We start from the raw sequence: 15,410 nt of genomic DNA on the forward strand, positions 1-15,410 counted from the left end.
AAATTCAGGCATAGCTAATCTATGATATTAGAAGTCAAGATAGTCATTGCCTTTGGCAAAGAGCAAGAGAAGTAGTGATTGGTTGGAGAGGACATCAACCAATTTCTGGGGTCCTAGTTAATGTTCTGTGTCTTGACTTGAGCAGTAGTTGCATAATATTCTTGCCCTTTTCTTTCTTTATATTATATTTCAATAAAAATGATTTGAGTATACACAGGGAGGAAGTTGTGCCCTTGTCATTCAAGATGTGCAAACATATGTTGGTAAGAACTTGGTGGGAACATTGTACAAGAAAATCAGATATCAAAATGATTATCACTTAATGACCTTTCTTGTTCCTTCCAACTCTAAAATTCTGTGAATTAACATTGTGATAAAAAAAACCTGACTAGAAAACTGGACCGCTGTCTAAACAACAAGACCTCTTCCTAAAAAGATGTTTCTTAAAAAAATTATCTGAACAATGGATATAGAGGCAAAAATGAATCATCTAAATCTACAAAAGTCTGTCTTGCTGAAGCCTTAGATCTCTGTGTTCATTCCTTTGTGTGTATCCATTATCCATTGGGCACTAGGTTTTTGTACTCCAGTAATTACTATTATGATTGATTTACAATAATGGCAAGTTTGCATTTAAAAAATATCAAAGAACTGTGCTCTTTAATTTATGTGTCTTTGGTGCTTCTGTGAGACCTACATTTATGCATATTAACCTTCCCAGCTTTAATTTGTTTTCTTAACTTTATTTCCTTATCTATTTATTTTGTTGTCCTATATATTTTTGAAAGCCCCCTCAAGGCCTTTTTGGAAGAGGTAGAGTAAAAATTTATAAATATAGTCAATTCTTGTTATTTGCAGTAGTTATATTCTATAAAGTCACCCCCAACACTGGTTTACAAGTTATTGAACGTTCCTAGGGACATACAGCGCTGGGTTCCTGCAATCGTCTGGTCCCAAAATTTTCATCAGTTGATCAATATGTAACTTTGTTTTATGTATGTTTTTGTTGAAAGACACCTTATTTAATATATATTATTGATTCATTGACATTGAACTCATGGCCAACAGCACTATGACTCAAGTGTGAAGCAAGCTTGTCTAATGCGTTTCCTCCATAGGGTACATACATTGCAGCCTTCTTGCACTTAGGAACACCAGACAGTACTTCAGCACTAAGCTTGGAAGCCATTTCAATAGAGAGCATAAAATGTGAAAAACGTGTCACTAAATAGACTGTAAAAGGGACATTATTTACAGTATGACAGTGGAAATAAGAACGTAGGGTGTCACCTTGTTCAACATCTTCTGGGATCATGTGTTGAGTGACTCAAATATTTTGCCACTCACAGCACATCTGTGAATGACTGAAAAAGTGCCAGAAATATTGATATTTGGTTTGCAAGTCAAGTTTAGCAAGTAGGTGAATTCACAAATATGGAATCCACAAATTATGAGGATTGACTGAATATACATACATATTATAAATGGTGTGTTTGCAAATATTTATAATGAGGTACTTAAAATACAAAGCCTTGATAGTTAAATATAGCTAATTGAGTTTCTGTTGGAGAAAACCATTCTATATTATTTCATTTATGGAGTATTAGAAATAATAAAGTGATAGCATTATAAGCCACTGTAGTTTTCTTCCTTAAAAAAATAACGGCATGAATAGACTTTGAAAATTTGTGCATTATTAAACTTGCTATGATTTTGACATCAAGAGTTTTAGAATTATGTAAAAATATTGAATAAGTTCTAAAGTGCTGTTTTTTAATCTAAGATTCTTCTTAAATAATGGTATTATGTCGCTAAAGAAGAAAATCAATGATTCTAATATTTGTCAAAAGGTAAAACATTCTTTTTCTAAACTTTCACAGTGATTGTCGTGAAGAAAAAATAAGGAAGCTCACACCTGGTGAAATGGATGAAATTCGAGAAATACTATCAAGAAATCTCTATCAGATCCGTCAGCGAGTGAGAATAATTTCTTTAGCAAAATATTTACTTACCTTTGGCTAAAAATATACCTTCTGGTTTTGTGCTGTAATTAGATGCCCCGCCATTATGCTATCCTCAGCAGCTGTGCACCGGGCATCTCCTCTGCTTCCTCAGCCCTCTCCAGGGTTCCACCGTCCTCCCGGACACCATGCCAGAAGCCTCAGGACCCCTGGGAGTTCTGCTCCTATAAGCTTGGAGATAAAGAAGTATACACATTGACTAATTGTGAAGAAATGAACCGACCGCTATTTTTTTTTTTAAAGGAAATAGCTTTATAGCTTAGACTTTTTAAGTGGATCTGGTCCTCCTTGTTATTTATAAAGTGCTATAGTTTCTTCTTTTAGTGTATCTTCTGAGGCATTTCTTTCACTGTATTTCCATTGTTAATGCCCCACTCTAATAACTTGCTAACAATATAGCTAATGATTAGGGAGTGTGTTCACTTTGCCAAGCCCTGTTTCAGCACATTGCTTATATTAAGTCATTGAATCCTCCCACAGTGGGAGGTGCTGCTATTGTCTCCATTTCACAGATGAAGAGATTGAGACGCAGGGAGGTGAAGCATGCCAGGGGCCACAGCTTGTCAGGGGTCCTCCTCTCTCATGTGGGGGCCATTTCTTCAACTTCCTACCTGGTCTCCCACAGGGCACCCCCATCCCATCGGCATTACTCTTAGCTCACCCTTTTCCCTAAAGCACCTTTTAATAACAGCATCCTATGATTTAAAATGAAACAAAACAGGAGCTTCCAGGCTAAACAATGTTTTGAGAATTTGGGGTCTCTATTTCCAAGTTCTGTTACAGCCCAGCCAGGTCCCCTGTCCACCGCCCAGCAAGGCTAATACATAGACAGCAGGGGATGCAGCAGAGAAAGAGTTTTATTTTGCAAGGTGCCAGGCAAGGAGATGGGAGTAATTTTTAAAATGCTTCTCCTTGAAAATTTGGGGACCAAGGTTTTTAAAGGTGTTTGGCAAACAAAGGTCTAGGGAATTGGGTCTGCTGATTGGCAGGGTGTGAACTCATAGGGTCGGGGCACAGAAATTATCTTCTTAATTGGGTGATTCCTGGGTAGGGGGTCTCAGGGATGCTGGATCCATTCCCACGTCTATCCATGGGTCCAGTTGGCATCAGTGGGTACCCCAGGAATGCAGAGTCTGAAAAATACCTCAAAGAGCAGGCTTAGGATTTACAGCAGCAATGTTACCTATGGAAGTAGTGGGGGAGTCACAAATCTCACTCCTGTCAGGAAGGGTCGTGCCATTAAGCAGTAACCAGTTATAGCAGCAAGGAAGTTAGGGAACAAAAATGGCTGGTTAGCTTCTGGCTGTATCTACACTTTTATAAAAATCAGACTTTGATTACTATTTATACTATGGCTCTGTATTATTTTAGTATGGACAGTTTTACTTCTACTTTATTGATTCATATTTCCACATCTCCCTCGCCCACCCATCCCAGACACCCAGGGAGTGAGATTTCTGGCTCTGTTCCTTGGCCTGTGTGGCTTTCTGTCTCTTCCCGGAGCACCTCATGGCTTCCTGCACGTGGTCCATAGCTTCCAATTTTTAAGGTTCCTCCAACAACCACCACACTATGCTCAGCCCTGTCCTTAAATGGAATAGCACTTATACTGCACCACGTGATTTAGCACTTCATTTCATGATATTTTGTTAGCCTTAGATGCCCAACTAAATAGTGAACTCCTCAAGGCAAGAATTGAGCCTTGTTATATGTTGTTTTTGCATCTCTCTACAGAGCCTAATATAGTTCTAGACATAGGATATTCCCAAGAGGTACGTGTTTATTCTATCAGAAAATGAACTTTATTAATTATGATTTACTTTAGGAAACACAGTTCTATATAGCTTATAAAACTAAAAATGGATGTCATGTGCAGCCCTAGTTCAAAAATTTTACTCCTTCAAATACTGGGACATGATCATTGCCACTGGTGGGGAGATGGCACCAGCTCTCTCAGTGTGACAACCCAGTTGAAAAAAGGAAAAGTTCTGAAGTTAATCAGAAGGACATGGCACCACCAAGTGGCTCAAAGTGATTTGTTTCTATATCAGTAATTTCTATTCAATAGGGGATGTATGAAGATAACTTATATTCTTTTTCCAGCTATTAATAATGGCTAAATACATACAAGGTACTTCAAGGTAAACAAAGACACTTGATGAATTCAGTTATTTTTCTCGTTTATGAAGCTACACTTTTCAGTGAAAAAAATCATATGCACTGACTTTTATTAAAAGATGAATTCTTTCAAAATCTGAAGAGTGTTATACGTTTAATTTTTTGCTCTGCACAGAAGTTGTAAGAGCCTAGCTGAAGTGCAACTCCAAAGAAACGTGGTAAAGTTTTGGAATTTCTGGGGAAGTGATCAGGTTTTTTTTGTAAAATGTCACTTTCCTGTTTTCATTTCAGACTTTGTCCTACAACAGACATAATTTGACGGCCGACACGAGTGAGAGACAAGCCAAGGAGATTCTGATCCGCCGGCGGCACAGTTTGCGAGAGAGCATCAGGAAAGACAGCAGCCTGAATCGCGAGCGCAGGGTACAGGAGTTTGTGCCTGGGCTTGCACAGGCTGCCAGGGGCGGGGCAACAGCTGTTCGGTTGATCAGCTGATGGGCTGGCTGGATGGAATAGCTGCTGAGGGTTGAGTCACAGGCATTCTGGGATGGAGTTCATTATAAAGTCTGTTCATACGTTTCTGGAACGCCTATTGTGTTCCAGGCACTGTTCTAGGACTTGGAATACATCGGTGAACAGAACTGACAGAGATTCCTATGCTTGTGGGATTCATATTCTAGGGGAGGAGAAGGCTACCAGCAGTAGACAGAATAAGTAAATTGTCTGATATGTCAGGAGGCAGTAAGTGCTATGGAGAAAATTGTAACCGAGCTGAAGAAGGAGGTTTGGGAGTACAGGGAAGAAATGGTCAAGTTACAATTTTCAACAGAATGTCTGGGCCAGGCTTCATTTGGAAAGCAATACTCCAAAGAGAGGTTGCAGCCAGTGCCAAGGCAAGCTGTGTGCTCTCTGAGGACCTGTGAGAAGGCCACAGTGGCCAGGGAAAGTGAGCATGAGTGCAGTTTGGTCAGCATTTCGATTGGCCCAGGGCATTGGCACTAGACGAGGAAAGCCATCTTAAAATATTACTATTTATTGATTCCACATAGCAGGCACTGCATCTTATTTTTAATAATATTCTGCACTGGGTAGTCAGAGATCAAAAGGGTTCTGTGTGAACTAGGAAATTATCTTTTTTACGTGTAAAATATAATAGTATCAATTAAAAGTTAATTTAAAACACTAGAGACTGGCATTTGCTATGTCAGTAAATTAGCTATAATAATACTTTTTGTTCTACCATTTTCCAGATTTATTAAAGTAAATAAAAATATGCTACATTTTTTACATATCTTCTTCTCCATACATGTAGGTTCTGAGTCTTTCTACTTTTCTAAATAGACATTTTGGTAGATGTTCTTTAAGAAGGACCAGTGGTTGTCATATCTTGTTTCTAATGGTCCCATTTATTTCTATTTTCCTTAGTACAGATCTTCACTATATTACGGAAGGGATTTAGTTATTTCAAATATAATAGTTACAGCCCCTCACAGAGTAATTTTGGAATCACGAACTAAAAATTCTGATTTTTGACACCAAGTTTTGCTATAAGATTGTCAACCTCTAATATATAAGAACTGCCACTTATGTAGTCTGTATAAGGTTTTCTATTTCTTTTACAGGCTTCCACTTCAACCTCCCGATATTTATCCTTACCTAAAAATACAAAGCTTCCAGAAAAGCTACAAAAGAAAAAGAATATTTCAAATGCAGGTAATGACTATGCCTGGAGCAGAAAAGCTTTATTTACTAATGCTTATAAAGTAGAGAAACTTCTCTATTATTTTTCTTCATTAAAAATAAGTTCAATAGTCTGAAAATCTCAAATAATAACCTTTCATTCACATTGCAACCTTTTTGAGTGGCACTCTGGGCAGGCATGCGGTCAGCGGTCAGCTCCCCTACCCACAGAACTCCAGCACCTGAATCTGGTTCTCATCCTGCCTCCTCCCTTTGTTTGCAAAGTGTTTTGGCCCTTTTGTGAAAATACAAAAAAAAAAAAAAAAAAAAATCAGCAAAGCTGTGTATGAGATTCCACGTCAAGGCAAGAATCTTGACCATAGCAGGTAATTACCAGACTGTTTACTATGTGCCACACGCTGAGCTGAGTCCACTTGGGATCATTCCTGTGGGGCAGGTGAGCACGGCCACTGCTGCCAGAAGGTCTCAGTTAAAACTCCAGCTCTATCACTTACTGATATCTCTTGAACATACTTACCCTAGCTGTAAAATGGGAAGATTAAATGGGCTAATGCATTTGAAAGGGCTTAGGACAGTGCCTGGCACACAGTAAGCTCTTCAAAGTTAGCACGAATATACTCACTTGTGGGCAGGGATGCTCTCAGAGGTTATGCAAGATGCCCACAGTCGCTCAGCTGGCGTGACAGTGAGCCCTCTGACCTCCCCTCTCCCCAGAGCCCCAGGACAGACGTGCAGTTGCTTGACCCACTAAGATATTGAAGTCCCTTGGAATGCCTTTTCTCTAAAGTGCTTGCCCACCTTCTCTCTTTTGCTCTGTGGCAGATGGCAACAGCAGTGACTCAGACACAGATGCAGGGACCACCGTGCTCAATTTGCAGCCCCGAGCCAGGCGCTTTTTGCCAGAACAGTTCTCCAAGAAAGCCCCCCCGTCTTACAAAATGGAATGGAAGAACGAAGTGGATGTTGATTCCAGCCGAGGGCGGCCCAGCACCCCCCCAGCACCCCGCAGCAAAGACGGGGGCACCCAGACGCCAGGCTTACTACGGCAGCCCCTTCTCTCCAAAGACCAGTTTGGCCCTGGGAGGGAAGACAGTCTGACTGAAGACGTGCCACCCAAGCCACCACCGAGGCTGGTCCGGAGGGCATCGGAACCTGGAAACCGCAAAGCCCGACTCGGGCACGAGAAGCCTTGAACGAAACGGCCAAAGCAAACCCGAGTGACTGGCCCCGCACGGCTGTGCTTTGTTACCCCGGGACCTGGCACAACCATGGAATCCACTCAAAACTGCGCATCTAAATACTTTCCTTGGGTGGTAGAGTCATGCCACTGATGCATGGGAAGAATGCATATCTCAAGAAAAGGAAAATCAAAGAAAAAATGCCCCACGAAGTGCCTTTTGTGACTCGTGGCTAGCGGTCGTATTCTTTGCGGGCCTGAAGAAAAAATAGCGTGCCTTTATTGAACTTGAACGACAGAACTTGAAATTTTTAATGCACCCTTGTTGGTGAAAATTTTAATATATTACATATATGTCTCAAATTTTATTTATGGAAAAAATATGTATATCTGTAATCAGTTTTTAAGTGAATGGCACTAAAAGTACGGAGGATGTCTGTGCAGGGGTAGAGGACGGTTCCTGGGGGACAGGTCCCACGCTCAGGGCAGGGGCCGTGCCCTGTGCTGAGCTGAGGGACCAGCTGGTGAAGAGCACGGCCCTACGCAGAGACGTCTCCGGCCTGGAACTGGGAGAGCAATCGGTGCGCCCCAGCGGACGCGGTGGCCTGGCTCCCAGAGCCCAGACGGGAGGTCCCGGGACGCTTATGAAATAATGAGAATCAGCTGGTTTTTAATTTGTTCCTCTGTTGTGTGTTTGAGGGTGACCTGTAAGTTCCATCTCCCCTTCTTGTTTAAGTGGTGCAAAGGGGAACGCTGCCCGGGAGAAACCAGCTGATACTGTTTGACAGACCTGGTGGCAGCTCTTGATGAAGTTCCACCTGTGAGGGCCCATGTGGCCAGCGGGGAGTTGGGACAGCGCCTGCTTACAGCCTGTGGGCGGGCTTTCTGTTGTGCAATACTCGGAGGAGGGTGCGGGTGATTCCTTTCATGCCTATCTGTGACCACCTGCTTCAGTAGAATTTTTGTGTAAAACATTCTTTGAACTTGAGCCTCGGAGGCTCGGAGCAGACAAAGATGAAAATTTCTATAAACGGTATTCCAATGTTTAACAAATTGGTGAGATTTCAGGTTTTGAATTTTATTCAGGAAGCACTTTGGAGACGGTGGGAGCCCTATTTTCTTTGCACTAGTCTGTAATTTGTTACCTCTCACCCTTTAGTAATGTAGTAACTCGAATTTTTCATATAAAATTGGATTCTACTGATTGGAGTACTGTTTAAAAGAGTACAGCAGAAAGAAAAGAAGTAGAACATAATCATTAAATATTAGTATTTGAATCTCTGTCTGTCTCTTAAACTGTAGATTTTATTGGCCTGTCTTTATAGATAGTAAATGAAGCCACTCATACAGTCCCTTGGTTTCACATTGGAGATATAGCAAAGGATACAAGTGCCCAGTGTTATTGATAGAACATGAATAAATTAGGCAAAAAGACACAATCCTCAGCTGTGGTTCTCCACCCCCACCAACATGGAGTAGTAAATCTTCTACCCCTTTTTCTCATGTTCTAAAATTTTAGAATACTGCTAGATTGTTGGGCATGAGACAGAGCGGAAAAACAGACCTGTACAAGGCCCATGTTCATTAGAGCAGTTTCTTAATCAGTGGAAAAGAGGGTAGGATGCAATTTGGAAGCTACAAGCTTAGGGCTCTGTGCCAAAATCTCAATTTTGAATTGAATGAAAATATTTATATAAATGAAAATATTTATATGAAAATATATTTCTTCTGAGGACAAATTAAAACTGTCATAGAATTGTATTATAAAAATATGATTCATGAAGAGATGATGTATATTTTTGAGAATGCCAAGAGTCAACTTTTAGAATACTTATAGTTTGTGAAATCTGAAAAGGTGGAAATTGAAAATGACCTTAAAAAATAAATTTCCCGATTTTTCCTGGTTTCCTATATTAAAAACTATTATGAGGAGTTTAACTTTCTGGAACTGAAGGAGAACACATGAAAATTTCTGTATCACTTCTTGTTAAGCAGGTACACCCAATTCAGCTTTCAATCATTAAAAGTCACAAAAAGAATTTGGATGACAGTGTATAAATTTCTGAAAAGCAACACCTAAGTCACTTGATCTTAATTATTATCAGTTTAAATTTTTTCTTATTTGTTGAATGAAAAAGGCAATAAAAATAAATTTGACTTCATTTAGCTTTTCTTTATACTTTTTTCTTTTTGTAATTATTAAATTCTACTTACCATAGAAAGAAAGAGTATGAAGGTGAAACCCTTTAACTAAGTACTGTAAAAATATAAATTTCTGTAGTACAGAGAGCCACAGCCCTTTGTAAATGACACCCTTCATTCAAACATTTGATCCAACCAGAGATCCAACATGGCTGTAGAATTTTGATAGCTCTTCAGTGCTGGTTGTAACAAAATTTAATTTGAACTACCTATAAGTAAAAAGTCAGGGTTTATTGATTGGTTTATATATAATGCTAAGGGCCGACCGTTGCAGTTATGCCAGTTAACAAACTAGATATTGGCCTCAAAGTCTAATACTTTCAAAAGCATGTGTTTTGTGTATATGCCCCCCAAATGCCTGTGATGAACTTGCAGCTTTTGCTAATCTTTGTAGTGGGGGTGTAGGGTTTTACCTGGGGAGTGGGCATGTGATTTATATGAAAAGCATAGAGAAACAGTTGGTACATGTCTCAGCACATTCTGAATTTGTTGCCCTGCCTGAATCATGTTTATGTTAAAACTGGCATTTCATACTCAACTATGAAAACTGTAATATTTTTGTTTGTTCAAAATGCACACTGGACTTTATTCTTAAGTGATTACTTTGTCCAGAGGAAGGAGCTTTTGGCATTATCTGCTGAGGCCTGAACACCATGTGCTGATTTCTGCATCCACCTGAACAAGCTCCTGACTCAGAATAGACTGTGATCTGGGGATTTGTTTTTGTTTTATTCATTTTTAGAGCAAAGTGTGTAGCTCATTGCTACTTTATATCCTACTTTTTAGCGAGGCCCTTTGTTCAATTTCCTTCTAAGGAAAGCAGAAGACCCTTTTGGGTGACGGTTGTGTGGCACCAACCATGGCTCTTTGTCCCTGACAGATGATAATTTCCTGCTGGATTCCTCTGATGTCATGCACTCCACACTTAGCCGACTTCCTCAGACGGGGTCAGCCCCCACAGGGATGTGCAGCTGATACACATTCAAGGGAGTTTCCGAGGTCTTTAATGTGCTGGGACATCGTTTTTTGATCTCTTTTGTTTTCTAATTTTCTGCAATTTTTCAGATACAATTCTATTTTACTACCTCTAAGTATAGCCAATGAATTGTGAGTCCACTCTCCTAACTGTATGGTCAGGGAATGAGTTTTTCTAGGAGTAGAGTTAACCTATCTACTGTAAATGGATTATTATCACATTTTCAATCTACACAGCATATGGATTATTTTGAATGGTTCAGAATCTACTTCAAGACCTTTCAGTATGTCTCAGAGATTTCATGGGAATCTCTTCTCCTCCCACTGTAAGGTGCAGAGATGTTACTCCATGAGATGCCCAGTACACAGAATGCCAGAGAGCAGCAATGAGTTTTCTGATTTTCACTTCTGTAACAAAGTATCTTGAATTAAAAATACAAATGTTTTTTCCTTTTTTATTTTATTGGCTCCCATTGAATCGTAAGTGTGACTGGTAACTAAATTTCTAATTTAAATGAGGCTATTTGCATCCAGGTAGGGTAACTCTGCTTGCCAAGCAAATTTTGTGTATATATATACACCAACAAAGCAAATTTTGTATACGTACACAAATTTTTCCTTGTTTCTATGAAAAGTCTTACCAAAGTTAAATATTAAATCACATGTAAACAATCATTTATGGAGAAAATGGTATATCACATGAAAACAGAACAGTCCCAGAAATCCCAAATTTTACATCAAAGTACTCATTTATACTAAATGGGGTTACAATAGCTGTAATTCTTGAAAGGTAAAAATTTTAGAGTATTAAAAATTTCAATTCTATTAGTTTCAAATACATACATCTTAAACTGGACAAACTCTATTACTGAGTAACAGAACCTGATTAGAGGAATAAACATTTTAATTGGTTCATTAATTTTCTATATGTAAATAGACCCTTATAAAGGGTTCAAAGATAATGTATGCTCTGAAATATTAAATACTGCCTTCCCAAGCCAACCCAAACAAAAAAAGTTAATGCCAATCATTGTCTTACCAAATGATTTTTAAAGATTATGCAGAGCTATGTATTAACACATCAAATTTTAGACCTTCACCAATACATAGTTTGCACCTGATTAATAAACATTTACTATATTTGCTACCATAATTGCCTCTTACTGGTTGGCCATCAAGTCTTTTCCTTTAGCTAGAAAGTTATTCTGAATGGCAGTTACAACTTGACATATGTCCAGTGTTATTGATTCAGAAGAGATGGCACGGGAAGTTACTTTGAAGGTGACCCAAAGAAAATGCTCACCTTTGTCAGAGACTGGTCCTGCCAGAAAGGTTGTCATGCCCAGACCTGTGTGTCAGCCATGGGGAACAGACTTCTGAAGGCAAACACATACCTAGTTGCATGCATACAGACTCACAAGGGCCACGCCCTGGAGTTAGCGACAGAGCACCTTTATTACGTTAGGTTTATTTTGGGTATTTTATGTGGTTTCAGTTTCATTAAACAAACTCTAGATAGGTTTTGGTAAACTATCACACCAGAAGTAATTCTCAGTCTGGATTAGAGCCTGAGTTGTCAACTATTCAAAATAGAGATTCCTTGATAAGCCTGAAGAAAAGTTATCTCCTGTCCATGTTGTAAATTGCAATCATTAATAGGTATTTTTAACTTTTTTTCCTCCACAGTGTATGTTTTGGAAAAAGGATTTTTATCTATCAAGATGTGGTATAGTTTAAATCAAGACTGGTCAAAATATAATTCTTTGTTCAAACAAGATTCTTATAGTTCATTGTTATGCTATGTAAGTTGTAAGTAGTAATTAACACTCCTTCCTTAATGTTTATAATTATCTCCTCCCCTCAAGGAACAACAAAAGCGGTTTTAAAGTCTCTTTTCAAAATAAGAATCAGCACTATTTCTTACAACATACTGAATTCAGAAAACAGAAGTTTTGTTTTTATTGTTTTAATAGAGAGCTATTTATATAATGGTGAGTTTACTGATCTGTTTGGGGGGAAAAAGATCTAAAGCAAAAAATGTTTTAAAATATGTTAATACTTGTGCATCTGCTTAATTAGAAATAAGTCCTATTGTGATACTATCTTAAAATTACAGTGGACCCTTGAACAACACAGGGTTTGAATTCCACAGGTCCACTTACACCTCTCTGCCTTTGCTGCCCCCGAGACGGCAAGACCAACTCCGCCTCCTCCTCATCTACTCAGCGTGAAGACGAACAGGATGAAGACTTTTATGATGATTCACTTTCGCTTAATAGTCAAAATATTTTTTCTTCCTATGATTTTAACATTTTTTCTCTAACGTACTTTATTATAAGAACATATTAATAGTAATACACATAACACAAAATGTCTCTTATTGACTATTTATGTATCAGTGAGGATTCAGGTCAGTAACTACTGGGCTATTAGTAAATTTTGAGGGCGTCAAGAGTTATACTTGGATTTTCAACTGTGTGAGCCCTAAGCCCCACGTTCTTGAAGGGTCTACTTACTGGCTATCAGTACACAATAAATTTCAGGTTTTGTATATATTTGGTATTAACATAATGGCTTTAAAAGCCAAAGGATGTTTTACTATGAAAATGTATTTCTAGCATACTGGAGATGCTGAATTGAAATAGTCAGCATGATACAACAATGACTTCTAAAAATACAATTTATTAGAATAAATAATAGTACTTTATCACAATTATAAAGGATTTTATTATTGAAGAAAATTATCCTAATTGGCAAGTTCTTAAGGAAAAAGTAATTTAGGGCTGAAAAAAAGTTTTTTTTAATCTATCCCGCTGTTCTAAGAGCTGCATTGTGCTTCACCCTGGCTAGATCGGTGTTAACCCTATTTCAGGGACTCTTAAAGGCTATAGTGACGTTAGCTTTTGGGGGAGAAGAGGGTATAAAGAATCACCCTGAAGGGTTTTACTGTCCTCCTGATAGATTTCTAAACATCTTATAGAAGCTTCCTCAGGAAAAGACCCCAAGCAACTCTTTGAAACATCCTTCTCAATATTCCACGCTCACCACCTGCCTTATCTACGCTCCTATGGAGCTCTGCCCAGACCAGAAATCTAGGCTCACTCACAGCCCCTCCTGCAATCACCCCAAGGGCCACAACCTCCACCTGCTTCCCCCATCCTAGCACTCGCCTCTCCCTCAGGGCCCACCTGGATTACTGCCCCAAGCCCAGACTGCTCCTCTAGGCCTCCAGCTAATTGTCCTTGCTGCAGCCAAAGGGACCTTTCTAAAATGTGAATGTCCTCAGGGCCCTCCCCAGCAGGAACTCTTCAGCGCTGCCCCCTCATCTGTCAATAAAATCTCAAACTCTGAGCATGGCAGGTGAGTCCCTTCTTGCTCAAATTGAGTGATTCTCAATTCCAGGTATGCACAGACACCCAGGGACTTTGGGTTCTGGTTCCTGTGGCCCCGGTCTAAAACAGGGGTCCCCAACCTATGGTGAGTTGTATAACTATTTAGTTATATATTATAATGTAATAGTAATAAAGTGCACAATAAATATAATGCACTTGAATCATCCCGAAACAATCCCCCCCATCTATGGAAAAATTGTCTTCCATGAAAAAGGTCCCTGGTGCCAAAAATGTTGGGGACCACTGGTCTAAGGCATGCAGCCAGGTTAGAGCACCAGTGATTCTAGCCCCTTCTGCTGGCTCCAGGCATAACCCTTGCAGACTTCACTCCCTTCACCCAGCCTAGGTTTAGAGCCTTGCACTTCTGTGGCCAGGCACACCTTTGTTTCCTTTCTGAATTCTACTCAGCCCTCTGGACATGAGGGCAGAGGTGCACGTTCCACTCTGTGGGAAAAGCCATCCTCTGGAAGCCCAAGCCCGGAGACCAGCTCCACAGCACAGCTACGGCTGGCGTAGTGCTGGAACGGGTGCCATTTCCTTCAATATTTTGGGCAAGTTCAATACTTCTAAACTAAGATTCCATGTAATATTAAGTTGAACCATGTGAAGATATTTTTGACTTACAAAAATGGCAATTTCATGTGGCTCAACCTGACACTTTGGAAAGGATTACAAAAACTACTCCAGAGAATTTTAAAAACATAACAACACAAACATGAATTGAGCCTTTCCCTGAGATTCTGCTCTATAAATGATATAAATACTACCCATTAGACTAGAGGTTTTCAAACTACTGTGCAAACAAATCAGCTAGGTCTCCTGTTAAAACGGTCCCCAGTAGGTCTGAGCTGGGGCTCGAGGGTCTGCCTGTCCAGCAGGCTCCCAGGTGACGTGGCCACTGCTGGTCTCTGGATTACACTGTAAACACCACGACGTTAGACTGTGTAAGAGAAACCACAAGACAATATTCACCTAAAAAGAATCACATTAATAAAATACTAAAATCACTAGTGGGGAATAACAAAAATGTTTCTATATTGTATATCCTAAGATTAATCTTTGGTTTTCAGTATTTTCATGTATCTGATTAATTATAAAGTCTCACTAAGTTTATGTGCTTAACTTCAAAAACAGAGGGCTATGATTTTAAAGTAAAAACATGGCTAGAGCTTTTAAGAAATTTGCCTATTTCTGAGAGTGAAGAAAGGACAATTTCTGGAGAAACTCTTCTGAAATTCTATTTCATTACATACCCCCTTCCCTATTACTGCCTTTTGAGTCTAATCTCCACGACATTTAGTAGGATCCTTCAGGGCAAGACCACTTTATATAATATTTTGGTTTCAAAAGCATTTAGTGCTTGTGTAAAAGTTCACAATTGTAGCACCGAATACAAACTTTGTATTTTTCTTATAGCAACATAGGAAAAAGGACAATCTTCAAACTAAAACATACTTCCAATTAATTATCATAAATATTTGGGTTTACCCCCCCCAACAACTATGGAAATATGTTTTCTGCTTCACAAACAGTATCAAAGTTATGACAAATTACTGTAGTGTATTAAAATATCATTTACAATTATATGTGTGTTAGGTTGAAAACAGACATAACCACCTAGTGGGCTAATTAAGAAAAATAAAAGGAATGTGAACTTGGGCAGTTTGTGAAGAAAAGAGGAACCTCTAAATAACTTTTACTAACGTTCGATGTGATCCTGTGGTTGGCATGCTTGGCTCATACCCCCTGCGAGCTCCAGCTAACCCTCACGGCAGCTTAGGGAAGGCCTAGGAAAAGGCACACCAAAACATTTCCTTGTAGATC

The 15,410-nt window shown here is 39.3% G+C and overlaps 1 protein-coding gene across 1 annotated transcript in view; it reads left to right on the top strand.

Annotated features, from left to right (window-relative positions):
* Positions 1–9,183, top strand: part of SLC9A2 (solute carrier family 9 member A2) — a 90,915-nt gene extending 81,732 nt beyond the window's left edge. Inside the window, exons 9-12 of the mRNA XM_045550326.1 lie at positions 1,881–1,977; positions 4,431–4,562; positions 5,762–5,852; positions 6,663–9,183. Coding sequence (XP_045406282.1) covers positions 1,881–1,977; positions 4,431–4,562; positions 5,762–5,852; positions 6,663–7,033 — 691 coding nt within the window. The 3' untranslated portion in view covers positions 7,034–9,183. The remainder of the gene's footprint in view (positions 1–1,880; positions 1,978–4,430; positions 4,563–5,761; positions 5,853–6,662) is intronic.
* The last annotated feature ends 6,227 nt before the right edge of the window (positions 9,184–15,410 follow it).

The sequence above is a fragment of the Lemur catta genome, chromosome 4 (assembly GCF_020740605.2).
Source record: "Lemur catta isolate mLemCat1 chromosome 4, mLemCat1.pri, whole genome shotgun sequence".
Classification (NCBI taxonomy): domain Eukaryota; kingdom Metazoa; phylum Chordata; class Mammalia; order Primates; family Lemuridae; genus Lemur; species Lemur catta.